The following is a 27400-nucleotide window of genomic DNA, read 5'->3' on the forward strand; positions in this document are numbered from 1 at the left end:
CACATCGCTGGCAGAAGTTTTATTCTTCTTGCAATTAATACCCCGATTTTTGGGACTGAAAGTCCTTACCTATACCCGATTATGAATTGCTTTCTGATGAGAATTGACTCTGGACTGTAGGGTGATCTCGAGTGTGTTTTTTTTCTTCCAAACATCATGTTTGTTGCTTATGTATCACATCTTAAAGGGGACTGAAGATGCAACAAGGGGTCACCAGGCCTTCATAGACTCTTCAAATTTCCTAATTTCAAATGTATCTGTTCTTCCTTTGTAGTAGCTGAGGCTCTATTCTTTATGTCAAATAGCAAACGTTCTGCCGACTCAGATGGATAAAAAGAAAACAATTGGTGAGTTACTTAAAAAAACTAGCTGGGGCAAGCTGGGAATCGAACCCAGGACCGCCCGCACCCTAAGCGAGAATCATACCACTAGACCACGTGCCCGCTAGTGTCTGAATAAAACAATGCGCATTATAGATTGACTTAGGCAAAAAGTATAAGCTTTATGATTATATTTATACTAAGAACTGAAAGGCCCTAAAACATTCTTTCTTTGGAAATAATGTTTTCAAAAGCATTCACCAATGTTCCAATTAGTTGGAGGCCCTAAATTGTAAGTTTAAATGAGATATTGGCTCCGATAGACTCATTGGTGAACTTTGTAAATTTGATTTGGTTCGGCACCACAATTTTCAAGGTATACATTATAAGGCTCCTCCTCACCCATACAAACTGAAGCCGGCCAACAACCTTTGGAGAACTTAACTAAATTAAATTGGTTCGTCACCACGATTTTCAAGGTATACACTAGAAGGCGTGGTGAGTCTCAGGAAGTTGGCTCCTTAAGTCCGCTACAGCCATCTTAGTTGAGGCGACTACTAAAGGAGACCTATCCTAGGAGTCGATGACGTAATATCCAATATGTAAACAGATACGGGCGAAGATGGCCGTCCAGGCTGTGACTAACGGAAGGGGACGGGCCGAGCTAAGACACTTGGTACGTAGCTGGGAGCTGTTTAAAAGTTTTTTTCTATATATTAGTCATATAGTTTTTCCCCTTTAATCAGATGAATCTACAAAAAAAAAGAAATCCATGAATAAATCATAAATAGTGTTTCTTCTTTTTTATGAACGGCACTGGGACCGGCAGCTCGTGCTATGTTTTGTTTTCCATGGTTAGTGTAGATTTTGATTCCAGGAACGTTCTTCTTCCTTTGTTTTGTCGTTGGCTAGGCTAGCGTTGATTTTATCTGGCTCAAAGTGTCAGAATAGGGAACAGTTCAAGAAAATAATACTCAAGACACGGCTGTCCACACAAAAAATGAGACTGGCATTCTCATTTCTGGTCCGAATTTATGAAAATAGGACGCATTTAAAGCTGGTGTGATTGAACTTCTTCTGTTAGATTGATATCCAACAGCCCCACCTCAAAGATACCTGACTAACAAAGTACTTACATCCCCCAATGCTTCGCCTCGAAAAATCTCAGTGATTGCTTGCCTCCTTGACGAAGACATTGGGTTAGCTTCCAAGAATGTGCAGCATCGTTTACGGTCAAGCTATATTATTGAAGGCTTTTCTCAAAGTGCCGATGGGCGAGAATCCCCGTGTACATGCTCGAATATTGCTAGTGAGTTGACATTGGTACATGAGCTTTCAACAGAAAATCCAGTATGCCCCATTGACCATGCTTTACTGTTTAGATGAGCAGGTGTGAACCAGACTTTATAATCAGCGGCCTGGCAACTCAGTGACATCTACCACTATTAGCACTCGTCCGCTGGTGGTGTATGAATGGCTTTTTGAGCGACTCGGTCTATGCTATTTACATTGGACGTTGTATCCATTCCAAGTGCGCTATTTCAATCCACATCTTCCAACACCTTCATCAATATAACGCCGTCCAAACTCCCTGGCCACACCGTCCACTAAAACTCTAGGTCCACAGCCTCGTCGTACGCATGCGGCGTGGTGACCTCCCCCCGGCGAATCAACGCCTCAATATCGTCAACTTCCTTCACGCACACACTGGTCAAATTGCGGGTGTCGCTGCTGCTTTTGCCCACAGCAATGTCATCTTCCACACGCACGCCAATGCCCTGGTAATGCTTGGGCCACTTGTCGTTTTGCGGGATATACAAGCCAGGCTCGATGGTCACGACATTGCCCTTCACCAAGCGAGTCATGCGTGATACGCTGGGCACATCATGCAAATCAAGACCCAAATGATGGCCGATGTAGTGGGGGAACAAGTCCCGAGACACGTCTGTCCGGGTGACGCTGGCCATGCCTGGCAAGTCTCTCAAGCCTTGAACCATCGTAGTGACGGCTAGTTCGTGGAGACTTTGGAGCGACTGGCCGTTGTCTTCGTGGCACTGATCAATGCACGCCTTGTTGGCGGAAAGCACCACGTTGTAGATGTCTTTCTGCGGGTCCGAAAATCCACTGGGCGAATTAGGCCATGCTCTCGATATGTCTGCACAATATCCACCCAACTTTCCTCCAGCGTCGACAAACACCGTCTCGTCCCGATAAAGCAAGTCGTCGTTGCGCGTATAATGAAGCGTCAAGGCATTTTCGCCACTGGCAACAACGGGAATATACGCCTGGAGATCGCAGCCTCCTCTCACAAAGGCATACTCTAGGTATTTGGCCAATGTTTTCTCGGTAGAGAACGCAGAATCAGAACCCACTTTGGCAATGGCCGTGTTGATGGCTCTTCCGGAAATCTGCCCTGCCTTGTGCATCACTCGGACTTCGGCCTCGGACTTCACCAGCCGGTGCTGTGCCAAGATTGGTTGCAAGGGCCGCACGACTTTGTTGGAGGAATCAAGAAGAGTTTTGATGGACGAATGTCTTGGGCTCGAGCCCAAATTGAAAAACAGAGAGAATTTTGCGGACAATCCCCCAGCAGAGCCTTTGCCCTTGTTGTCGTAGTAAATGAACTCATTTCTCTTGATGATGTCGCGGAGGCTCGACTCCACTTTGTTCACATCTTGAACTTCGTCCGCATTGAAGTAATCGTACGCCCCTTCAAGGCCGTTCTTATCGCCCTCCCAAAGATCGGCAGCTGCGTTTTTGGGGGGCACGAACATATGCAAAACAACGTCCTCGTCGGTTCCCTTGTCTGATACCTTCTCTAGAACCACCACGGAATCCGGGCTGAGCCAACCAGTCAAATAGAAAAGATCGTTGTCCTGCTGGAACTCATAAAAAACACTACCGGAGCTATGCTGTACCTGGTTCCCCACCAAAATCGCAGCTGATTTTGCAGGCAATTCCTGGGCCAATACGAGTCTTCTATTGTAATACTCCAACGCGGATATGCCGGGAGTAAGCTGCCCCGGCTGCGGAATAAGATGCCGTCTAGTTTCATGCATGGGTTGTCCCGTTTTGTAGGGGACAGCAAGCGGCGGCCGCGTCGCCAAATTCGATTTGTAGCGACGTAGAAGGGGCCATCGGATCCTATACATATTATGTGTTTCTGATCGTCGAGTAACAAAAACCCGTCTCAGGAAGCGGCCGGATGCGCTTCGTGCATGCACCTCGACATTCTGCCGAGTGTGCACCTATTTTGCTGCGCGTTGCAATGCATCTGCAAAATGCCGGCTGCCCGAGAGCGTCAGGCACTTGAACGTTGCCGCTTGCATGCTGTACGTACTCAATCCGTACAAGGGGCTATGCTTTAGCCCAGAAGCTCATAAAGAACAACAACCCGTGCATTCTGATGGACTTGATCAATTCGACTGGTCAAGTGTTCTACCTGAAATCGAGATCGAGATCTCACCTTCGCCGCCAGATGAGGGAACCGGCCAACCAAGGAAGAAAGGGAAGGAAGCTCGAAAGGAAAGAAAGGAAGCCAAAATACAGAGGAAAGCCTTGCACATAGCTCACGTTGCGCATGATAAATTGGCACGTGCGGGGCTCACGTCGTCTTCGTCTTCAGACATGGAGGATTTCAACCCGTACCTTGCAAAGAAGCGCATAACTGATCTATACTCACAAATAACAAGGACCACCAAAGGAGAAGAAGACACAATGTTATTCCAATTTGGTCTGGTGGATCTATACAAGTCGGACGTCAGTTATCTCATGCCCGGGCAGTGGCTCAACGATAACAACATCTCGTTAGTGTATGAGATGATCATCAAATATTTCTTAAAGGGTGAAGATTTTGGATTCCACATCCACCTTATTTTTCCAGCACTCACCCAGCTTTTCTTGCATTTCCCTGTAGAGGAGGATCTTCAGGGAATCCTCCCCATGAAGGATTTGGCTAAGCTGAAGATGGTGTTTTTTCCATTCAACTTCATAGACACGGACGACTACGTGGATTTAGAGGATGTTAACAACGGCGACCATTGGGCCCTTTGTGTACTTAGTATTCCAGCAAGAAAACTCTTCGTGTACGACTCTATGGGATTCGACGGCGAGAATGATGATAAGCTTCTCCGCAAATTGGCATCCAGATTACAAAAGGCGCTCTTCAAGCCAAACGAGAAGATCACCATTGTCAACAAGCAGTGCGACCAGCAAGAAAATTTCGATGACTGTGGCGTCTTCTTGATCATGTTCTCATGCTACCTAATTTCACAGCTCATGTCTGGCGAACCAACCGACCTTGATCTCGCTGATGTGAAATTTAACCCGATGCTGGCGCGCTTGAAAATAACGGAAATAATCCACAAGCTTTCACTTGAAGCACAAAAAAAAAAAGGTGACGGATTGTGCTTAGAATCATTCACTTCATGCAAAATATTTCTGAATCATAAGTGTCTTCATGTGTGCAGCAGCAGCCTCGGTATTAGCAGCGTGGTCAAGGTCCTCGAGTTTGTCCTGCAAATCCATCTCCCGTGTTTTATCATCAAGCGGAAGATTATAGAAGGCATCCTCGCCTTGATGGAAGAAAATGTGGGCCTCACCCAAACCAAGTACTGACATCAGCATCACCAAAATGTTTGAAACGGAATTCCTCGTTATTTCGGACGCGTTTTGATACCCCAACTTAGCTAGCATCTTCGCTCTCGGAATGCATTCAGAGACCGACAAAATCAACAAAAATGTTTTCAAATCGATGACCGACCGTAGAAACTCCCAAAACGTGCCTTTCGTTTTCCCCGGCAATGCATATGAGACCCAGGAGTCCAACCGATTCAAAAGCTGCGGCTCCCACAAATCCTTGGCTTTCGTAAATTTCGCCATCGATAGATTTTTCATAACCTCATAAAGACTAGCTTCAACCAAAGTGTTGGAAGTGAAGAGTTCTAACACCTGCTCATTCAGCTGAAAGTCCAACTCTTTGAAGGGCTTGGCTGCAATGCTGGAGATGCCGTAACAAATCAATGCCTCCGATTGGAGTTTGATAGTCTCGAGCACGCTCATGTCATTCTGAAGGAGCTCGAAATCCTCGCAGAATTCAGTGAGTCTGTGTTCCTTGAATTTGGCAAATGCACAGTACCATCTAACAAGAGTACAAAACGTGAATTCAGAGTGCAACTTTTCTATCACCTCCGGATGTTTATCGTCCAAGTCATCTAAAAAATGCTCGTGGCTTTTGTTGTAGCTTTCACACTTCCGTGAGATCTGGGCCCATGTTAAAGAAGGCGACGTCTCCTCATTTTGCTGCACGAGCCCGTCTTGTTTCGCAAGCAGGGAAAACCAAAGCAGGCCATAGAGAACGGCCACGATCAGATAGAAAAGAAACTCAAAATGTCTGTTTTCGGTGAACAGTGCCAAATCAGAGCATTGATTCATGAAGTGGACCAGAAGACTCACTTTGTTGAGAAGATTCTGGAGGTTGGCGAAGTCACAGCCGATGAGAAGTTTCTGGAACTGAGGCACGAATTTCTCGAAGAAAGCCGGCTTTTCGGCTTGACCTATATACTCATCGCCCATAAAAAGCTCTTGCTGGCCCGCACTTTCTATATTGGAGGCCCAAGCATCTCCATATTTATCAGCCATCGAATGGTTCTGAGCACGAAGGGCCAAACAAAGCTCAGCATGGATTGGGTGTATCGTCTTGAAACGGTCCATTAATTTTAGACAAGAAAGAGCCAAGTCAGCCCTGTGGCCCTGCTCTGTGGAATTCTTGAATCTGTGGACAAGAGGATGGAATTCCACGAACGCCAAATGTGGGGTCAAGTCATGGGTGTTTTTCATGGTGCCGTGAGGTGCACCTGCCAGTCAGTGTGAGGTGACACTACCGTTGCAGTTGATATGATAAGTTAAGGGGTAAAAGTGGGGCGATACTATTCGTTACCTTCTATCAATTTCTGGAAGAAAGACCTGGCCAGAAATCCTGCTTATCGCGGTGAGGTCCTAGTGATTTCAGTTGGCCGGAATGCATAAAACACGCTCGCGTTAATTGAGTTTCCATACTATACGGGCACATACTATATAGGCACATATTATATAGGCACATATTACAGAGGCACATACTACATGGGCACACACACAAACCAGCAAGTAGCGGCTTTGAACTTGGTTTTCGTTTTTCTGATTGTTTTTTTTTTTTCTCGCCGTATTCCCAGATCTGCCCGTGAGCCTTTCTAGGGGCGAATTTATGTGTTCAAGCAGACCCAGGCCCCTTATCAAAAGCGCCGAGACGAAGACATCTCACGGCCTGAACGTCTGTTCAAAGGTTGGTAAAAAGGAAGGTTAAAAAAGAAAAGAAAAGAATCCCAAATCTAAATATTCTGGACCGAACGAAAGCAGGCGTAGGAAAGGCTCAATTTCGTGCTGGCAGAGTCGGCGAAGTATAGATCAAGCACACTCCGGCACTCAAAGAGGTTCTGAATCGGATATCACAAATCATCACACTGAATCTCTGACCATGCGGCCGAACGCATAAGATCAGCAATGGAAGAGACCGGGGCTCAAAAGCTCAGACAACGGCCCCAATGCCATCGCCTGCCGAGAGGCCTGCCTCTAGGTTTCAGCTCATCTGGACTCTTCCACAGCGGGAAACGCAGTTGAGAACGGGGAAATCGGGAGGCTCCGCTCATAACAACAACAGACTTGTACTGTAGCTGGAGGAAATGTGGTATAGAATTGCTGCAAGCCCCCAGCAAAAGGGCACCCAAACATTCATGGTCAAAGAGCCCGCTCTGTAGAGAATGGCCAAGATCACGCCGATAATGGTGCCTGCAATGGCGCCTTGCACCGCGCCCATAAGGGCGTACAAAGCCGCCACCAAGAGTGGCTCTAAGCCTGCAAAAACCCCTGTTCTCACCACCAGCTTGGGCATGCGAGACCTACGAAGTGCCATGCTTGCAGCACATCCACATCCAACAATAATGTACGCGGCCAAAAAGAATATCAAGGCCCAGTAGATGGTGAAAACCCAGATGTCATGCGGGTAGTAGAGATATTTGGCCGGGGCCCCCGAAAGCGCCCAGTAGAGCCCGGGAAACAGCGGCGTCTCGTAGCCAAGAGGCACGTTCAAAGAGGATATGAACACCATCCTTCAGACGGTGGCTCCAGGGCAAGGTCCGATCTAGGTAGTTGTTGGTGGATGGAGAGGTCACGTGCGCGCTGTGCTTGAGTCGCGGTGCTAATTTCTGGATGAGTGTGGAGATCTGGTATACGGCATTGTTTCGTCGATGCAGCGGGGTTGGCTTGTTTGTAGAAATGAAAGATCAAAAAGTAGAGAATTTGATGCTGAAGCTCTCGCTCTGAGGGAACGATCTGTGAAGACGCAAAAGGTGTGAACGTGGGTTTATCTTCTGAATCCCGAGTTAGTGTCTTTGTAGGAGACCTTTAAAAATCGATAATGGCCCGAAAAAGTTCGAGAGAAGTAGGAGATCTAAGTTAAGTATGCTGCGCTGTGTTTTTCGTCTGAAGGATTCGGATAGTTTTCCAAGTATTAGGGAAAACCCTGGTGGGGGTTGAAGCAAGAATTGGCATCCTCTTTTAGTATAGCACCAGGCTTTGGTTCTCCTGATGCTGCCTCGTGTAATAGCTTTGGAGAACGATTCAAAATATGAGATGATATGACCAATACGCAAAATATTACGAGCAGGCAGCATAAGTGGTATGGTGTGACGAGAGACCTCCGGTTGGGCACTGATGGAGATTTTTATGTGCCTGTAGCAACTGTCTAAGTGTGCTGGGGGTGCTAAATTTTGAAACTTTGAGTAACTTGCTGGCGATGTGCGTGAAAGTAGTATAGATTCCGTGGTTGTCTTCCATTGCTGGAATATGTGGAGCACTGCCCTTAGACCTAATTACTGTGCGACCTTGATATATGCGTCAGTCTATTTGTCATGAGCTCCGCTATTTTGAATCGTGTCTGGTATCTAAAACCTTTCAACATCTTGACTGCAAGTGACAACTACCAAATTCTAGGCATCTCGATCGTGAGATGTCTGCCTTTCTTTTGTCAAGAGCCCGAATGGTCTCTATAGACGTATATGTTTTTTTTTGGCTAGTTCTTGACGTAAATTCGCTCAATAGGCACAAATGTGATGTTCGTAGGATGTCGAATAATCTGAAAACGTAGACTGGAGCTTCTTGAGGCAGGAGCGGGTTGCAAGACTCAGGCTGAGACAGGTACGTATCGTCTGTAAGGGACCTGAAAAAAACGCCTTTGGAGTTTGGTCCTACTGCCCCTCGAAATTACTGGTAAAACGAGCCGAAGAATCCTGGCTTTAATCCATTATTTGGGCCAATTTCATTGCAGCCGAAAATAACCAGTGTGTGCAGGTTTTGAAAGTCCATACTGGCACCCAGCTCACGGAATATTAACACACTTGCGAGTGACGCCGCAACATGTCTGTCAAAACACATAAGGGGTATATCAACTGATAGCACGAGGTGATAATTTCGATTTTCGATTGTCCTGGTAGAGGGTAGCTAATTTCTGTGTCAGATCTAGTTGTAGCGAAATCGAAAGCCCATCAGAGTTGCCAACACAGCCTATGAGTCACTTTTTTCAGCTATCATGGTGTATATTTTCCATAAGTTTTTTTCCTTCGGCGATCTAGATCTGCAGAAATAGTCAGAGTTTACTTGTTCCACCTTGTCACTACAGGTCTGCCAAATGCCATCCACCAGTCCTGCATACTGCTGCGTATCTGTTGGGTCAGTCAATTGGCGTGGACAATTTCTAACATTTTCGTGGTGCCCTCTTCAGCTGGTCTATTAATAGAGCCAGTAGCTGGGGAAAATATGAAGCACCAAATTTTGCGTGGCTCCATGACATATGTCGCCAGCGATACCAGAAATACATGAGAGCGTAAAGCATAGACGCGTCCCACGCATACTTGGCCCCTCTCAAGAACCTCAAAAACAGCATACAATATGGATATAGGCCTGGCAAAAACAATATGAAGGCTCAATCAAAAACACGAGAAACCAAGACAAACCAAAACCAAACCGGACCCGGAACCGGCCCGGCGGGCCCGGCAATATTCACGTGACTCTTGTGCACGTGATTAGGCATGTGACCGCGCACGTGACTGGGCATGTGACCGCGCACGTGACCGGCCCGGCGCTCGCTCGCCACTACTACCATGAACCAGCCCTCCATATCTCCCCAACTCCCCAGAACCCCACACCATGTCTCGAAGATACGACTCCAGAACCACGATTTTCTCGCCCGAGGGCAGGCTCTACCAGGTGGAGTATGCGCAGGAGGCCATCGCCAATGCAGGCACGGCGATCGGCATTTTGGCCCAAGACGGCGTGGTGTTGGCCTGCGAGAAAAAGGTCACCTCCAAATTGCTCGACAACGACGGGTCGGCGGAGAAATTGTACCATCTCAACGACCAGACCATGTGTGCGGTGGCAGGAATGACGGCCGACGCGTCCATTTTGGTCAACAACGCCCGTGTCACGGCGCAGAGGTATTTGAAGACATACAACGAGGAGATCCCGTGCGAGCTTCTCATCAAGAGTCTTTGTGACATCAAGCAGGGCTACACGCAGCACGGCGGCTTGCGTCCGTTTGGCGTGAGTTTCATATACGCGGGCCACGACGACCGAAACGCGTTCCAGTTGTTCACGTCCAACCCGTCCGGCAACTACAGCGGGTGGAAGGCCACGGCCATTGGTGCCAACAATGCGGCGGCACAGACGTTGCTCAAAAAGGACTACCGCGACGAGATCTCGTTGAAGGAGGCCTGCGAGTTGGCCATCAGCGTGCTTTCCAAGACCGTGGACAGCAGCAACTTGAACAGCGACAAGTTGGAGTTTGCCACGGTGAGCTTGGGCCCCGACGGCTCGGGCGTGGTGCGCAAGATCTGGGACGGCGCCGCGGTCGACACCTTGATCAAAAGCACGGGTGTTTTGGACAAGCCTGACGAAGAGTAGGTCTGACGGGCGGGGCGGCCAGGGGCTGCGTCGCGGTTTTTGTGTGGTGTCATGTTGATGTGCGGGGAAAGCTGTGTTGCTGGACCGCGTTCCGAGAGGCGTGGCCTGAGACCTGTCTGTTTTGAGGAGAGAATCATAGAGGCAGAGAGAGGAGATATGGCAGAGCGATGCAGATAAAGAAGCGATGAGTGGACGGAGCCAAAGGAAAAAGAAGAAAGGGGACGAAGCTCTGATAGCCCAGAGCCCGCCCATATGCTATAGGTCTGGAAGCGGGCACGCAAGTTCCGTCACGTACAACAGAATATAAATAAAAGGCAAGAAAGCATAGATTATTATAAGCCGGCTTAAGTTAGCTTATTGGGAGCGGAAACCTTGTGAGTCGTCTGCCTGATTTTTCCGGGGTATTAGTTTTAAGACTATCCAGGACCCTGCGGGAAAAGGCTGGTCGTTGAAACAGATGGGGGCATGAATGCGCTGTATGGTAGCTGGTCAAGTAGACTGGCGTGAATTTATTGTAAATTGTCCGCCTCCTTTCCAATTGCCTGAGGGTGTTCGGAGCTATTATTGAAGCTGTTTTGAAGCCAATGTCGGGGCCCTTCAAAGTCAATTTTGGAGCCAAGTTGCGGCCAGTATCCGACTGCGAAAGATGATCAAAGATTCTGTTGAATAAAAAAATATTTTCATGGCACACACAATATGACTAGTGGGACCGAGAAGAATCAACGCAGAAGCTGGTGTAGGAGGCGCTGCCATATGTCTTCTTGACCACGGGTTTTGATGGAATTCTAGAGGCTTTATTTTCACTATATGTTCCAGAAAAGCCAATCCAGAAACCAACTAACCGATTATTCAAAGCGGATCTGTATATGCTCGCAAATTCGTTAAAGACTCAGCATGGGTTTTTGTCTTTAAAATGAAAGAAAATACAGCCTTTTGTTGAATTCAAGGGTGTGTTCAGCTGGGGCTGCTGAGATTTGGAGGGTCGTCTTGAGTCATCAAAGTTTAAAAACACCAAACATTGTAGTATGGGTAAACCTCAACTTACCAGTGTTCTCGGAGCATCATTGTCGTCAGCTGCTCATGATGATTTCTGGCCCTGTACGAGTACCATCCTAATTGGAATTTTTGTGATGAGACTATCAGTTATCAAACAGTTCGCTTATACACCTCCATTTAATCTTTAACCATCTTTCAACTTTTTGCTAGACGCATGTACGGCAAATTGATGAAAGACAGTTAGTGCCTTTTTGAGCTGGCGGAGCCTCCGTGTCGACTCAATATCAATAGTATAAAGCATATGAGTAGAAGTCTTCTAAGCTTTACTTTTATTAACAGCAGGCAGGCCAAATATTCTAAATAAAAGCCCGTTCACGGTGGCTAATAAAGCACGTGCTTTTGGAGGTGTATTCTTTTATTCGGTGAAAGCCATCTCTTTCAATAAGCCATCTTGATAGACGTAGCGCCAAATAATGTACCTCGAGCCTAATTGTATTGCTAATAATGATTTTGAATAATACAGGGCTACCTGTTAAGCATATAAGTTAAGTTATTTTACTTAAATTTCAATATGTTTACTTTAATAATAATAATTCTCTTTGTGGGTTGTGAATAAAAAGGAACAGAGATGAGTCTTGGGTTGAATTTATCGCTCAAATCCGATAGACGAAAGAACTGCGAGCTTCTGCCCAAATAGATCTGAAGCCAGGAAGCCCTTTTGGATGTTGCTATTCTTTTAAGGGCACCGCAAACCAATTTCACTCAAATTCAAAAACATCTTTTTTTAAGCCAAATAGTCAAATACTCATGCATTCACTTTGGTGAAATGATACGGGTTTAGCTGGAAAATCTAGAAAATTTGTTCACCAGCTGCATATTATGGATTTGTTCGAGAAGTGATGGGAGATCTAATCATTTCAATTTATCCTATGATTTACCTAGATTATTTATTCCCACTAAAAAAATGCTATCTGCTGCATGTTTGTCTTGTGATTATGCACTATTTCTTGTGTTCTGCGTCCATCACTGAAAATTCTGGGTAGTTCTCCTTGTGACATACTCCCTAGTCGCAAAGACTCAGACCCCCATTTTCATCTACTAATCCGGAATTCAAAAGATTGAGAAACTCCGTAATTCGCAATATCATTTCACGCGCTACTTCAAAACAAAAAGTATGTGTGTTTCGCATGAACGATCATTGCACAGGGTACTTGAAGGTAGTATTAGGGCCAGCAAGCCTGTATCAAAATTTGTGTTTGTTGTTTTAGGCTGACTAAATTAAGTTTGGTCACCGTATCATAAAATTCTTTGTTTGATGGAAGCCCTCAAAAGTATTTGAATCTCATCCGGTTTGTTAATGTTATAGGTGTCAAAGACATGTGAAGCGACCAAGACCGAATAGAAACCCAAGAATTTGAAATTAATCATCACACATGCGAACATACTCAAGCTTGCATGATTTGCTCTTATGCCAGAGACCGGCCAAGTGATTTCTTCCGGAAAATATTGACTATGCGTGACTTACCCAACTATATTACGAAATACATCAGTCATTAGTTTGATGAATACAAGCACAAGCCGGTAGGTAAGCCTACAGTCACGTTCTTTTTTCGCCGGCGATAGAAGAAGGAAAACGTGATGTAGATTATATTCGACAAGATTCCACGATACTTTCAGCCAACATGACCTGCAATTGTTCTCATCTTTCCACACACACCTAGCATAAATCTACCAAGGAACAAGGGTGCGTGTTTTAAGTGCCTTGCCAGTTTTACGAGACTAGGCGGCTGACACCCTTGGTTGCAGATGGCTCGAGATATTCCCAAGCGACAATTTCATTTTCAGTCTTGTTCCCTCATTTTTCCAGCTTGATTCTCCTCTGGGACCAGTGGCCTTGTACTTCTTGGGTAATAGTTCACCACCGATGTACATATTTGTGCTTGTCTGCTAATATACGGACTTACCCTGTAACAGATAGTATTATTCGAATATAAAATGGCAGAACATTTGCCATGATGTCCATGTCTGGCACGTGACGTTAGTCTGGTGGCGCCAAGGCAGATTCCAGCACCACGCAACTCTTCTCAGACTGCAGCTCTCTCTGTACTGGCAGGCGTCCGGACGAATACATGCATCATCATAGCCATGGATGTAAATGTCACATATACAATGTTTTATTTATACTGCACTGCATGAATTACAATTTATAATATTGTATCATACCTTCCATAGTATCATATACTCCATTACACCATATATTCCATAGTTACATATACGTTCTATCGCATCATATACGATTTATAATATCATATTCATCTCATTTATCTTCAATAGTACCATAAGTCCCATTACTTCATATACTTCACTACATCATATATATTCCAATAAATCATATACCTGGCATTATATCATATATTCAATTTATCTTATACCGTCCATAATATCATATATTTCATGATATCATACATTCCATAATATCATATATCCCATGATATCATACATTCCATCACATCATATACCTTCCACTATATCCCATACCCAAAATAATGAAACTTCAAAGTATCATACAATCCATGATCTCATGAATTCGGGATTAGGATTTGAAGGAAAAGAAAATCAAACAGAGGAATGATAAAAATATAAAATAACGTAATTGGTATTAGTAGCAAAATATATAGATCAGCAATATCTTTATCCATATTTAGTTCTAGACCACAAGTTAACTTTAATTTTCACCTTATATCTAAGCAATCTGCAAAACTTTGAACGAATCGTAATACATATTCCTTTTCTTTTTTATTCTTCGAATTAAGAGAAGAGTAGACTAACCTGTGGGCGGGCAAGAATGAGATAAAGTCGTAAATAAGGAAAACAGAATTGAATATGAATAACAAAACAGGAAAATATAGCTAAGCCAAATATAATAGGTAAGAAATAAATTCAAAACAAACCAATAAAAGACATACTCGTCTATATCATATGAATTATAGATAATTGAGTTATATCTAATGGGATGACATGCTTATGACTTGAGAGAGGTAGACATAGAGATATAGGTATAAGTAGAGATGGGGGTATAAGTAGAGGTAGACGTTTTTAACCTCAATATTTTTATATGTTTATTTTCCTACCATATGATATATAGCTAGCCTAGTTTTTATCACTATTGCCCCTCCCTTCTTCCCCTAGTCATATACCTTCCTACAGTCCCTTTGTCATATTTCCAATATGGCATATACATTCCATTACACCATAGACCTTCCAATACATCATGTATCCCGTAGCGTCATATACTGCATGAAGTCATATATTTCATAATGTAATATATTCCATATTGTCGCATCTTCCACTGCATCATATATTCCATATTTTCACATTTATCACTTTATATCCAACTGTATCACGTATAATCCATCACATCCTAAAACTTCTACTAGATCGTATATATCATATATTCAGATATATCGGATACCTCACACATAAATTTTACATTACACCATATATTATCCATTATATCATATGCGTCTCATACTATCGTATACCGTCCATAACATCCCAATCCCGTATTATTATATACTCCATTACACCATACATTGTCCATAACATAATATACTTCCCATTACACCAATACATACCATTACGCCATATATACCATTAGACCGAGTATCTTCGATTATATCAGAAAAATCATACTATCGTATACCGTCCGAAACATTACATACCTTGCGTTTCACCATGTACCTTAATTTACACCGTGTACCTTCCGTTACACCGTATGCCTTCCATAACATTACATGTCTCCACTGAAAATTCAGTAGTTGCTGGTCTAATGTTTGTTGTTGGTCTGTTGGTATATTCGACCATGATAATATTGTTCGACTCATATGAGTCATTTATATCGGTTCATTAATCTAATAGTATTGGGTCAAGTCTCTTGGGAACTAATTCTCTGGAAATGGGTTTGAGTTGGTGGTATTTGATACCATATTATTGAACGCCGTATGTGCGAATCAAAATGAACTCAAGACAGACTAGGAGATAGAACTTGAACAGTTTCTCGCAGACCCCACAGTCAGCCGAAGTGACCAGACACCAGCACCCCTTGACACCCATCTACATTACCTCGGCGAATCTTTGTCCGAAATGATGTCAGCAACTTCGAAGCTCTCAAGTATATTCCATTATTGGCTCTACAAGAAGAATCCCTGCAGAGTTGCCAGGCCTCATGAGGAATAATCTGCCGATCGTATAAACCTTCGTATTATTTCTTGTGAACAATGAGACAACTTGGATGCTTGGATGATGTTCCCAGAAGAGTGCAAATTTCTGAGTATGTGCCTTTTATGTCACTTGTGTCGAGAAGGCTTTTGTTAGGGCGGCTCGAGTCTACCTCCCAAAGAATCACCCATATGTTTCTTCTCGAGAGCCGGCAAACATCGGACGTAAATCAAGGATCCCACGAGATTGGTGTACTTGAGCTTCACTGCACGCACGTTGTTGCAGGGGCTTTCAGTCGAGCGCAAGCTCGGCGAGGTGGTGCGGTGAGAATGGCGAGCTTTTGGTGAAGTGAGTTTTTGGTGAGTTTTTGGTGACGACAGTGAGTTTTTGGTGGTGATAAATATCTTGTTGGTGACGAGAATATCCTGGCGACGATGGTGATATTCTGGTGAAAATTGAGGGAACTAGGCTTCTGCTCTTCAATGAACGGGCCTCCACAAGCCTTGATACTCTCTCGAAACCCGTGGTACCGCTAGTGCACAGAAGTCTGCGGCACTGGTGAGAATTGGTGGAATCCTGTTGCTGGAATTAAAGGTGCTGGGCGTAACGGATTCTTGAGGGGTTGGAACATGGGAACATAAACAGGATTGAAAAAGCCTCTACCCGAGCGCACTGACAAAATACCCATTCTGGTGCCTGAATGGCTCATACAGCCACCAAACTGTTTCCGTTGTGTGGTACTCACATTTGTCAAACTAAGCGAACCAGACATATCATCACAGGGAGCTACAAGGAGCCCCACTTTGCCAAATAATGACTTATATGGATCTGCCGCATACGAGATCCAGAAATGGCACTCTGACGAAGAACATGTATATAAGCGATCAGTGGCTGTATGCTGACAGCAAGGCAAAAAGCCCAGCATCACGAATAAACTAGTCATCCTTGCACACAAATGCACTAAACTTGGTTCCGAAACCGAGGAAGGTTTGGAAGGTTTCACCATTGGATGAAGGAACGTTGCTTAATGAGGTGATGATACATGGATACATACCTTCGATCACACCATACAGCGTCCACTACACCATACAGCGTCTATTACAACATACACCGTCCACTATAGCAAAAGTCTATCGTATCCCGTCCATAACATCATATACCTTTCATAGCATCCATTTAATCATATACGTCATATCCCTTCCATGATATGATATATTCCATTATATCATGCATTTCATTATATCAAGTAAGCCTCATACTATCAAATACCGTCCCTAATATCATATATTCCATCACATCATATATTCCATGTCTTCACAAATACTCCATTAAATCATAGTGCTTCCACTGAATCATGCATTCCATTATATCATGTGTTCCAATAAATCGCATACTGTTCTTGACATCATATACTCCTTTACACCATGGACCTTCCATATATCATACCTTCCAAAATCATACCTTCCAAAATCATACCTTCCAAAATCATACCTTCCAAAGATCATACCTTCCACACATCCCTCCCACTACCGCCCATTGTATTAAAAGTCATATACCGTATCCGTCCGCCTTCCATAGGACCGCTCCGGCACACCACGCACCCCACCATCTGCTGTTCAAGCATGCCCCAGACGGCGCCCGCGGCCGATGGGATCACGTGGTCTCCGCCTTGCAGTCACCTCTCACGAGACAAGGACAAACCCTTCCGTGCCGAGAAAGCTTTCCTGTTCTTTTTTCCCCTCGAAGGCTCTTGGAGAATAGTAGTATTCGAAGCGTCGCGAGTCCCGTACTTCTTGCAATTGAGATATCCGGTACTGCAAGGTATGTCACGTGGTCTCCGCCATGTAGTGATCCCTCACGTGGCAAGGGAAAAAACTTCCGTACAGGGAGAGTTTTTTTCCTTCTCTTTTTTCCTCCAGGGTTTTTAGAGAATAGCAGTATTCTAAGGACCCGGAGTACTGTACATACTTGAATTGAGATATCTGGTACTGCAAGGTAGTCCGGCAGGCGCGGCGCGCGCCGGTAGCGCGGCCCTGCTCACCGCAACAGTCAACCGCGATCCAACACCACCTCTTCTTTCCTCCACCCACCTTTCGGCACCCGGCGAATCGAGCGTGGCTGCAAATCCTCTCTAGCCCCAGGCATCGACACCGACGGGCCCTCCCCCTCCTTTTCCCCCTCTCTCCCCTTTTCCCCCTCCCTCCCATCTCCGCTCAGCATGGACCTCGTCCAGCCTGGGCTCCAGCGGAACGTGCTCCGCAAGGCCCGGTCCACAAACACAATCTCCTCCCGCTTGTTGGACCAGATCCGGCAGTTGCACGACAAGACCAACGCGTTCTTGGCCGCGCACGGCACGGACGCGGCCGCCGCCGCCGGGCCCGGCGAGTCGGTCGCCGACATCTTCACGGATTTCTACCACCAGCTCCAGATCGGCGGCTCCGGCACGGTGGCCGTGGTGCCGGAGGTCGGCGTCGTGGCGCTCCAGAAATACCAGCGCCGGCTCGCCGGCGCAACGGAGCCCTCGGACTTCGAGCGCGGGCTCGTGGCGATCATGGACGAGTACTGCGTGTTGTTGGGCCTCCACCACTTGGCCAACTCCATCTTGTACAAAACCATCGTGGCCAAGACGCACTTGGCCTACTGGGCCCAGGTGAAGCTGTCCCTGTGGGGCAAGCTTGTCTACGGCGTCCAGACCTTGCCGCTGCGGGCATGGCGCGTGATCGGCGCCGGCTTTTGCGGCGCCGTGGCCGCCGCCAAGTCTGGGCCCGGGCCCACGTGGGCTTCCTGCGGCGTGGGCCCGCTTGTGCGGGCCTTGCGGCGGGTGCTCGCCAGCACGTGGCGCCGCGTCAACGCAGACTTCGTTGTGAGGCAGTCGCGCCTCCTGTTTTTGAAGATCCCGATGAAAGGCCTCGACGCCGAGATCCGCGGCCACACGGCCGCGCTAGCCGCGGAGTTGGACGAGCACCACCGCATGTTGGGCGTGTTTGTGAACAGCTTGCCCGTGTCGCGCGGCACGCTCGCGCAGATCGTGCCGCAGAGCGGCGTGCCGGCCGGCGGCGCCGTGGGCGGGCAGCTTGACTTCATTGCGCAGTTCGTGGCCGGCGAGTCGCGCGCGTCGCTGGCCGCGCCGCCGGGCGCCGTGGCGCGGTACTGGCCGCTCTTGCTAGTGGCGGCGCAGTACGGCCCGGCGCTCTCGCTCAACGCGTGGCAGAACCGCGCGGCCATTGCCGCGTGGGTGCGGCGCACGTTCGTGGACACGGCCGCGGGGTTCTGGCGCAACTGGGTGGTCAAGCCCGTGGGCGACATGTTGAGCATTCTCCGCAACGACGAGGCCATGGCGCTCGCGCTGAAGCAGTCGCTCCGGGCGGACCTCGACTCGCTCGAGCGCATGGTGTTGGCGTACGTGGCGGACACGCACGTGGACGTGGCGCCCGCGGACGTGCGTGCCGCGGTGCGGCTGGGCGACTTGACCATGGTGATGGCGCGGTACGAGGACGAGCTCCGCACGCCGTACCGTGCGCTCCTTGGCGGCCTGTTGGTGCGGGCGTTATTGATCCAGGTGCAGAAGACGAAGGTGGACGGCGACTTGGCCATCACGGGCATCGACAAGCTCCTCAAGCTGCAGCAGCTCTTGCTCGGCGTGTTGTCCGTCCTGCCCTCGCTCTTCATCCTCTACCAGGCCCAGCGCGCGTTGTTCAAGGACGCGGCCCTCACGCAGAGCTTCGTGGACCGCCGCGTGGACTGTCTCAAGAGCTTGAACCTGATCTCCCGCTTGCTCAACCGCGAGCAGGCCGCCGACAAGTACGTGGCTGACGGCAAGCTCTTCGTGGAGGTCGTCAACCTCAGCTTGCTCGCGCACCAGATCATCCCCGCCGCGCTACGGGACGAGTTTGTGGGCGACTTGAACCTGCTTGCGCTCGCCTGCTCCGACGACTCGATCGACGTGCGGGCTGCGGCCGGCCGCGTCTGGAACATGTACGCGCCGTACTTCCGGAAATAGCCCGCCCGCTTGACGGGGGTGGGCGGCGGCCCTGCTGAATCCGGGAAATAAGGAATGGAGATGTTTGCGCAGAGGGCGGGCCGACGCGGGCTTCACAGGGGACCGGAACGGGCTTTTCAAACGGCGCAGTGAAACTGTTGAAGCATGTCGTAGCGATGGGCCAGCGTCGCTGATCCAGGGGCTCGTGCCGAGGACACCGACAGAGCATATGCTACCCAATGGCAGCGACGGGGCTTCCAGACATGTGCGGCCTGGAATGTCAGTCTGGACCCATCCAGCGGCGGGGTGATCGTGGTGGAGCTTATCGCTTTTAGTGCTCCTGGAACGGAAGGGTTATGTTCCCCGCATCTGCTCCGAATCTTGTTCTTTGTTTTGGTCCCCGGAGTTAGGCCATCCTACAGGCTTCTCAGAGACCATCGATGATCATTGCACACTGCTCCTATCTTCGCTCCTCCCCTCCAAGAACACCCCTCCGTGAGGTATGCAGGCCCCTCTTTTCGTCCCGTTCTTTGTTTGCAAAGCACCCGCGCCAAGGGCCTCATGGCTTCCCAGCACAGCAGGCATGTATTGCATTGATGTTGTGGGCTTTTCGCCGGGGCGCCGGTCTGAATGAATTCCACTTACAGGCCAGTCTCCGGGCGCCGAGAATTTGTCACCTGCGAGCGTCCTGTTATTTGCAGTATCTTAAGCCCATTGTCCTGCAGCCCGCACTTTCCCCTCCTTCCCCACGCTGCGGGGTGTCTTGCTATTATAGCAGATTGCGGGGACTCATGTGCTCCCTGCAAGCACGCACTGTCACTGGCTATATCTACTAATCAAAGCCCACCGTCGCACTTCCTTAATTGCATTTGACTATCGCATCTTCATTTTTTATTTGTTGCAACACCCTCCGGCCTCGTCGTGGCTTGTTCGAATCGCATATATCTACGAGGGCATCTTGCTTGTTCTACACCTGAGCTTCAGATATATTTTTTTCAATTTTAGATTGGCGTTTGCTTCCCTTACGTGGCTTTCATCGTTTTCTAAGGGCTTTTCTTCACTGCGCGACTGTAAGCTATAGTCTGGCTCCAGTGAATCGTTTTTTTTTCTCTTGGTCTCACAGTTTTCATTAACACGGTCTACTTGAGGTCTTAAGGTATTTTCGACTTCTTGACGACTCTTGATCAAATTCCCCCTTTTCAAGCATTCTGCGATTGGTCAACTGCTGCTCGTTTGGTCTGGTATCAACTACAATGGCAGAACTCATACCCAAGTCCAAAGACTTGTATTTCGTGAACGGGATCAATGATCCGGGCAAGTTCGGCACGAAAACCCCCACGGGCAATTCGCGCCTCTATAACTGCAAGCAGTGTGACCGAGCTTTCACTAGGTACGAACACTTGAGCAGACACATCATGCTGACACACAACAAGTTGAAGCCTTTTGCATGCGGGATATGCTCACGTGCTTTTTCTAGACGGGATCTACTTTTGAGGCACGCAAAAAACCTTCACCAGGGCTCGGAATTGGCCGTGCCCCGCATCCGCAAACAGTTGAAAACTCTCGAATGCGAAGAAAGAATAGTGGATTTCAAGCTGGAAGAGGAGCGGCTGGAAGACGACAGGCTGGACTTGGAAAAGCTGGAGGACGACGTGGTGCTGCCCTTGCCTCAGACAAAGCGCTTGAAGTTGTCGGTGGACATGTTGGTTAGCTGAGCTGTCGCTTTTTTGTTATTTTTAATTTAACGAGATAATGGCCCTTCTCCGTAGAGAGTATCCGTTCTGCCGCGAAATCTTGATATTGTGCGTCTGAAGCCCCCCACCCGCAGTTTGCCAGGAAAAAAAAAAACATTGCCGCGAGGCATCACATCGGAGCACTCACAGATGAGCAAACCGGCCTATGCTCGTATTGGCGAATAGATAAGATCTATTTTGCACATTGGCTGTGCCGGGCCCAGAAAATACCCTGCTTATCTGTTGGTCTCGACTGGACTGTGCGTTATTGTGAGACGTTTGGAAATACGCACAGTGCGCCTATTAGATGTGTGCTGGTGTGCACACAGGCCTCGCTCCCACATCACCCCACAACATTTACGCGCCCACATGGAATATCTGAGTGATCTCATTGGAGGTTATTCATGTCTTCAGGGCTTTTACGAAAATAGGGGGTTCACGTACATTTCGAAAGCAACGTTTTTTACAGCAATATGGCCGCTACTCAGCCCCCCAAATCACCGCGGCACATTCAATGTCTGCATCAACAACTTATTAAACCCCTGGATTGGGCTATCAGCTACAATTCCAATTTTTAAGACTATTGCCCAGGCATGCATCGGGAAGCATAAGAGCAAGCATGCTCTCGCAAAAGTCATCTCTGGATGAGCCACGTCTTGTCGCTTGCGGGGGGTAATGTGGGTCCGGCATATAGAGCTCGCTTTGAACTTATCCATTGGGTCTCGAGGCCCATCGCCAACGTGCCTCAGAGTATGATACAGCCCCTTTTCACATATCCCGTTAAAAACACATCATGGTACATTGTGGTGGCCAAAGATGCAGTACATTTCTACTTCAATTCTGAAACTGGCGCCTCTGTGTGGCAGCTTTCAGAAACCACCATCGAAGACCTCGAAAGCAGAGTTAATTTCGATGATTTGGCAGTACTTTTTGCCAAGGCCAATGGGCTCCGTGTTGGTCCAAAAGAAGAGGGAAAGAAAAAACGGAGGCTTTCTAGTACCCTTGAACGGCTGAAATCGCGCCGCATTCATGATAGCCTGTTGAATGATGGCCCAGAAAGATCTCAGCAGTCACCTGATTTCAGTGCACAAGACACGGGATTTACAGGTCCGTCTATCGAGATTGTGGACGAGAAAGACGCGTCAGTAGGGATTGACGAAAAAAACACATCTGTCGTAACTGACGAGAAAAACCTTTCTGTTGAGGGGGATGGGGACGCTGGAAAACAAACAGCAGGGCTACATCTAGGATATTCCTCCTCTGAAGATGAGGAATCCGAAGAGAATGACATAGGTTTTTCTGAGGCAGAACAGGCACAGTCTGGCCAAGACGACACATGCTCAGAAAGTGACGACGTGAATGTTGGTTTGGACCTCGCGTTCGAATCTGATGCTGAAGATTCGAGGGTTGAGAGTCGAGAGGCCGCACGTGACGATTTCCGTCATCTCCTAGACGACTACCGGGATGAAATATCGATCTATGACCCTTGGTTTCTTGTCGAAGAGGAGCTCCTACCCAAGTTTTCGCAGGATCCGGCATTCTATGGTGTCCCTGATTCTCTGGAAAGGGAGAGCATTTTTGATGCGTGGGTAGCCTCGCAAAGCAGTGCCGAAAAGCAGCATGTGCACCAAAAGAGAGGAGTGTACCCAACGCCAAAGCTTCTCTTTTTCCAGTTTTTGCAGGAACATAAAGTGGAAGTCCGCAGATTGTTTTACCCGGAGTTCTACAAGAAGCATGCCGCAGAGATCAACGACTTGTGTGCGAGCTCTCCCGGGCTCAAACCGGAAAATCTATATCGAGAGTTGCGAATTACTTTGAATGACTATGCAGACTACGAAAAGGCCGAGAAGAAACGCAGGACCGAAGGGAACTTGAAGGTGGCACATGTGGAAAATTATCTCCGCCCGAGGCTCGCCGGGTTTAACCGGACACTCGGTGATGTCCAGGCAGCCGGAAATAACGGGGCGTCTTTTTTCGAGCGCTGGATGCAGTTGTGCAATCAACATGCTCTTCCAGAACAGGTAGTCTGCGATGCCACCAACTTTGTTGTCGGCGATGAAAAACGGCTTACGGCTTATCTCCGCGTGATGGGTCCAAACTAGAGCCCGAGCCGGTGCAATGCGCATATCTCCGGGCCGTCGGCTGCGATGCCCGCCCGCCATATACGCAGGCCGACCAATCGACCAAAACATGTACACTCACAGTTGTGGATCGGCGTCTACTATGGGTGCCCTCAAAGAATGCCTAAGAATGTCACAAAGCTTAGCATACTTACTTGCTGACATACTGACGCTCGCAAGACAGGTTGTATGGACTCGTAAATGTAAAGTCACGTGAGTTGTGCGCGATCCACCGTTCTTTAAACGACATCGGAGTTTAAGCACCTTTCCCATGGTCATGCGCGGATCCACTTTGGGGTATCCTTGAATAGCCACAGATCTTCAAGAAACCTCGATAAATCCCTAAAACAATTTGTGTAGACAGAAGTGACAAGAGACTAAACCATGTTTCTCGCCTAACTATAAAACCGTTTTTCTTTTATCACCGGGTCACATTAGTCATGCTGACAAAATCGAGATTTGTGCGCGGCTCGTTCGTCAATTGCTTTTGCTGGAAATTAGCTTTGTTAAAGGGCTGAGTAAACAACACAGCCTATTACTTGCTGGGCCCGCCATCTTTTTGAAGATAGCCGCACAATCTTTGCCGTCTTCTGCTAAAAAAAATCACACTGTTGGGAATGTGTTGGTTGAAAGCCTCTTCAAAACGTCGTGATTATCCAGCATCACTTCAGTGGCAAATCTTGCGTCGTACGGCTTTTCATTATTCAGCCGAATCAGGCACCTGGCGCACGAAAAACGCTTCGCGAAAAGTTCGAGCAATTTAATGCAACTCCCTCACATAAAAACACTTGTGACATACATACGAATGAAGAATATGCTGCCAAATCACTCACTCCTGTTATGTCGTAGTCGAAGTCAGACTCACACAGATCGAACATTGAACTTCGACAGGCTGAAGCTGCAAATTATGGATAGCTTGATTGTATGTTCTGTATACAATCACGCTAACGGCCGGGATGAATTTCTTGGCTCATGCAGCCCTGAGCGCGCCAAACGGGAACTTGTAATATTTCTAGCTCCGTCCCGAGATCTTCAGACGCTCAAATGCATCAAAGCCGCATGCAGATTCTAAATGTATAAAGCCTTGCAGGCTCCCCGTAGCGGAAATAATTTCCATAATCTAAAGACAGTATCAATATTTGCAGGCAATCTTTGTTGAAAGAAAGCATACATTTGAGCCCGCCCAACGTGTCCGATTCTTGTCAGCTTCACCAACTTTCCACAATGTCGTTCCCCAGGCTTAACTTTTTAAGCAAAAGAAAATCTCTGTCGAGTGTCGAAACAGTCACTCCTAGCGAGAACCTGGCCACATTCATGCCAAAGTGCCTCAAGAGGCTGCGTTCCACACAGACCACGTGTTCAGCTACTGTCATTAACAGATCACAGGCGAAGCTGGGGAGCATGTCTTCCGGAAGCAGCCAATGTTAAGGAGATCATCTCTCCTTAAAGAACAACCAACTTGATGACAATAATCCCCCTGTATTTATGACCAACTAATTTATGTACATTAATGGCTCGTTCACATTGTAGCCAACGTTTGTTCTGCGTTAGCCTCCTCAAACTAAAATGAGGAATCTGAGTCGTAGATGATCATACAGCCTAGATTATACAGGCGGCAATGCAGTCCGACAAACTGGACATTGCAATTTGTAGATCATCCAATCTTCCAAGCAACCAGTGTGAAATGAGTGGAAACACGGCGTTATCATAACCTCTTTCATTAATGGCTCAAGAGGCTTTTTGTTTCCGTTTTCAGTCATGATGACTGGGAACTTCAATGCAGACATACAAATAGCGCAGTCACTCTCACACATTGATACCTCTTGGCCTGGCACCACTTTCAAACTTGACAAGATGTCCCGAGAGAACCCACTCTCAAGATCCTTCGCAGTTATCACGGGGTGATAGTTGTACTGTTCAGGAAGCCATTTGGTGTTGAGCCAGAACCTGGCTCCTAGCTTACTCTGCAAATAAAGCAACAATATTTGTGTTGCTAGCCAGCTGAAAACTGTGAGTAGCAACACGGGATCGCGAGGATGTCTGAAAGGATTGGACAGGTCCAAGCAAAGGTAAGTCAATGGTGCCAATCTGACCATGGAGGTTCCAAATATGAATTCCCACTGAATTGTTTTTGATCTGTTCTTCAAAGTGTTGCGAAGAAACTGTGGTATCCAGTAGGAGTTCATGAGTATAAGTAACCAGTATTCGAATACACGCACAGCGTTGACGCTCCAGAGTGTTGCGTTCAAAATAAGTATTGACACACCAAATGAAAGAATGATACTAAAAGCAAAGTAGGACATGACGCTTCCTGAAGACGGCCCTGTGACCGTTGGAGCACCTGGAGGCGCTGTTTGAGTAGTGTTATTCGGCACTTCTGGAACTGTATTTGTGTTTTGTGAGTCTGTAGCATCATTTGTATCACGGTTCCCAATATTCAGATCCGAGGCAGCATCACGTGGAGCCTGGGCCTCCAAGTCGTTTGAAGTCGGTCTAACTGTTGTGGCTTCGCGCGAACCACGGAGAATCTGCCACCAAGATACTCCTCTCTCATTAGATTGCGCAGCTTCGATCGTAGAGTAAAAGCGGAGCTCAAACACGTAGAAAAGCAATATGCTTAATACAGTGTTGCATGCACAAATGAGGTATAGGTCAGAAAGCCACATTATCAGCATCATGAGCACAGCCACAATCAGATCGTATCCGCTGAGGAGACCGATACAGAGTGTGGACACATTGGACAAGTCACTGGGCGTGCGGCTTGCTTTTGCCTGGCGCATGAACAAGTTGAGCTCCACAAATGATAGAACAAAAACGCCCACCAACGCACGACGCAATTGGGAAAGATGAACTTCAGTTCGAATGCCTGTCAATTCTACCGCCAGTTTCTTTTCGAATAAAAGTCCACAATCGGGCGAATAGAGAAGCGCGTGATCAACTCCGATCTCTGGAATTTTTTTTGGGAGGGGCAACCCTTGCCGAAGCTTCAACTCGTCATCAATGTAATGAAGCTCCTCGTGGGTGAAGGATGTTTTCTGAAGTTGTAAAAACATCACAAACTCACACTGTGTGACGGCTCGCTCCACAGTCGAGGTGACCTCGTCTAAAGACACGTCCTTATCAATATCAGCCACGCCAAGCAAGCGTGTGATCAAAGTCTTTGCCCGCTCAAATCTTTCGCTGTCCATAACAAAGTGCGGAAGCCCGTGGGTACCCATGAACTTCGCGGAGCGAGTGAGTCCCACGAGAGACCCCGTTTCCTGAAAATAAATAGCAAACATGGCGAACTCATTGCGGTCCTTCTTAAGCAGATCAGTGATCTCCACGTTCACTTGGACTATGGTCGTATCCTCGTATAATTCAAGTCCAAATTGTTCCACCTGAAGCTCCGGGTATACAGCGTGCAAGGGCTGGATGCGGAGCACCAAATTTCCCAGCGTGTAGGACACATTTCCCGACTTTTCTGGCTTTTCTGGTAGCTCTGCGGGTGGCAGGTTGTTCTCTGGGTCTTCTTCATATCTTTGTTTTTGTTCCTCGTACCGGACCTGCCGGTAGCTTCGGTAGTATTCCTGGAGGTACCCTGGGAGCTCCATGCTTACGGGCGCTATCCGCTGCAGGTCAAGCAGCATGTCAAACTCCCCATATACATCACTCAGAACGTTGAGCGGATACGCGGGTCCAGCACTAGCCGCAGGCGTCGTTGCAAAGAAGTCTCGAACCTTGTTGCTGACCACGTTGGGTAGGATCGAATATTCCTGTGTCTCCAGCCATGGCGCCACGGCCGTGTACTGATGAAACGGCCAATCCAGTACATTTTTTTGTGCAAGGGAGTCCTCGTACGAGAGTTTGAGTCCGGTTAAGTTGCCGTATCCCAAGGAGTAGTTGCTCTTCGAAAGCTCACTCTGGCCCTGCTTGAGAGTGTCACGGTACTGCTGGAGTACTCGGAGGTCTATCTCCAGGCCCGTGTCGGTCAGGCCGCGTGGGAAGTCGAGAAAAAGGATGAGCAACAAGAGAAAAAGAAACGTTTGTCTGTTCATGGTTCTC

The 27400-nt window shown here is 47.5% G+C and overlaps 10 protein-coding genes and 1 non-coding gene across 11 annotated transcripts; 6 read left to right on the plus strand and 5 right to left on the minus strand.

The window, feature by feature from the left end:
* Positions 1-371: 371 nt before the first annotated feature.
* Positions 372-443, minus strand: METBIDRAFT_t231. Its single transcript has one exon. It is a non-coding gene; the product is annotated as a tRNA-Pro (tRNA).
* A 1094-nt stretch (positions 444-1537) lies between these two features.
* On the minus strand, positions 1538-3830 carry METBIDRAFT_33382 (aminopeptidase). The gene has a single exon (XM_018856278.1). The coding sequence runs from the start codon at positions 3470-3472 to the stop codon at positions 1928-1930; it is 1545 nt and encodes a 514-aa protein (XP_018709704.1). The 5' UTR covers positions 3473-3830; the 3' UTR covers positions 1538-1927.
* ULP1 (Ulp1p) lies at positions 3648-4937 on the plus strand (the record flags this gene model as incomplete). The annotated part of the gene is made up of 1 exon (XM_018858058.1): positions 3648-4937. One exon carries the CDS (start codon positions 3648-3650, stop codon positions 4935-4937), a length of 1290 nt encoding a protein of 429 aa, XP_018709705.1.
* A 67-nt stretch (positions 4938-5004) lies between these two features.
* Positions 5005-6158, minus strand: METBIDRAFT_13485 (uncharacterized protein; the record flags this gene model as incomplete). The annotated part of the gene is made up of 2 exons (XM_018854375.1): positions 5005-5020; positions 5083-6158. The coding sequence occupies 2 exons, from the start codon at positions 6156-6158 to the stop codon at positions 5005-5007; spliced, it is 1092 nt and encodes a 363-aa protein (XP_018709706.1).
* An 841-nt stretch (positions 6159-6999) lies between these two features.
* On the minus strand, positions 7000-7461 carry METBIDRAFT_46439 (uncharacterized protein; the record flags this gene model as incomplete). The annotated part of the gene is made up of 1 exon (XM_018858039.1): positions 7000-7461. The coding sequence occupies one exon, from the start codon at positions 7459-7461 to the stop codon at positions 7000-7002; it is 462 nt and encodes a 153-aa protein (XP_018709707.1).
* Positions 7462-9557: 2096 nt separating this feature from the next.
* On the plus strand, positions 9558-10310 carry PRE9 (proteasome core particle subunit alpha 3; the record flags this gene model as incomplete). The annotated part of the gene is made up of 1 exon (XM_018858065.1): positions 9558-10310. The coding sequence occupies one exon, from the start codon at positions 9558-9560 to the stop codon at positions 10308-10310; it is 753 nt and encodes a 250-aa protein (XP_018709708.1).
* Positions 10311-16637: 6327 nt separating this feature from the next.
* Positions 16638-17619, plus strand: METBIDRAFT_219861 (uncharacterized protein). The gene has a single exon (XM_018855125.1). It carries the CDS (start codon positions 16879-16881, stop codon positions 17494-17496), a length of 618 nt encoding a protein of 205 aa, XP_018709709.1. The 5' UTR covers positions 16638-16878; the 3' UTR covers positions 17497-17619.
* A 456-nt stretch (positions 17620-18075) lies between these two features.
* On the plus strand, positions 18076-19524 carry METBIDRAFT_47058 (uncharacterized protein; the record flags this gene model as incomplete). Its single annotated transcript, XM_018858119.1, has 1 exon — positions 18076-19524. One exon carries the CDS (start codon positions 18076-18078, stop codon positions 19522-19524), a length of 1449 nt encoding a protein of 482 aa, XP_018709710.1.
* Positions 19525-20458: 934 nt separating this feature from the next.
* METBIDRAFT_33390 (uncharacterized protein) lies at positions 20459-21488 on the plus strand. The gene has a single exon (XM_018856279.1). The coding sequence runs from the start codon at positions 20757-20759 to the stop codon at positions 21216-21218; it is 462 nt and encodes a 153-aa protein (XP_018709711.1). The 5' UTR covers positions 20459-20756; the 3' UTR covers positions 21219-21488.
* A 500-nt stretch (positions 21489-21988) lies between these two features.
* METBIDRAFT_46861 (uncharacterized protein) lies at positions 21989-23338 on the plus strand (the record flags this gene model as incomplete). Its single annotated transcript, XM_018858092.1, has 2 exons — positions 21989-22343; positions 22485-23338. The coding sequence occupies 2 exons, from the start codon at positions 21989-21991 to the stop codon at positions 23336-23338; spliced, it is 1209 nt and encodes a 402-aa protein (XP_018709712.1).
* Positions 23339-24960: 1622 nt separating this feature from the next.
* Positions 24961-27393, minus strand: METBIDRAFT_46938 (ubiquitin-protein ligase; the record flags this gene model as incomplete). Its single annotated transcript, XM_018858104.1, has 2 exons — positions 24961-25760; positions 25815-27393. 2 exons carry the CDS (start codon positions 27391-27393, stop codon positions 24961-24963), a joined length of 2379 nt encoding a protein of 792 aa, XP_018709713.1.
* Between the last annotated feature and the right edge of the window lie 7 nt (positions 27394-27400).

Source organism: Metschnikowia bicuspidata, assembly GCF_001664035.1.
Source record: "Metschnikowia bicuspidata var. bicuspidata NRRL YB-4993 chromosome Unknown METBIscaffold_7, whole genome shotgun sequence".
NCBI lineage: Eukaryota > Fungi > Ascomycota > Pichiomycetes > Serinales > Metschnikowiaceae > Metschnikowia > Metschnikowia bicuspidata.

Bases quoted from the DNA above. Each gene is read 5' to 3' on its own strand.
- METBIDRAFT_33382 (XM_018856278.1), bottom strand. From the start codon at position 3,472: ATGTATAGGATCCGATGGCCCCTTCTACGTCGCTACAAATCGAATTTG.
- METBIDRAFT_219861 (XM_018855125.1), top strand. From the start codon at position 16,879: ATGCATTCCATTATATCATGTGTTCCAATAAATCGCATACTGTTCTTG.
- METBIDRAFT_33390 (XM_018856279.1), top strand. From the start codon at position 20,757: ATGGCAGAACTCATACCCAAGTCCAAAGACTTGTATTTCGTGAACGGG.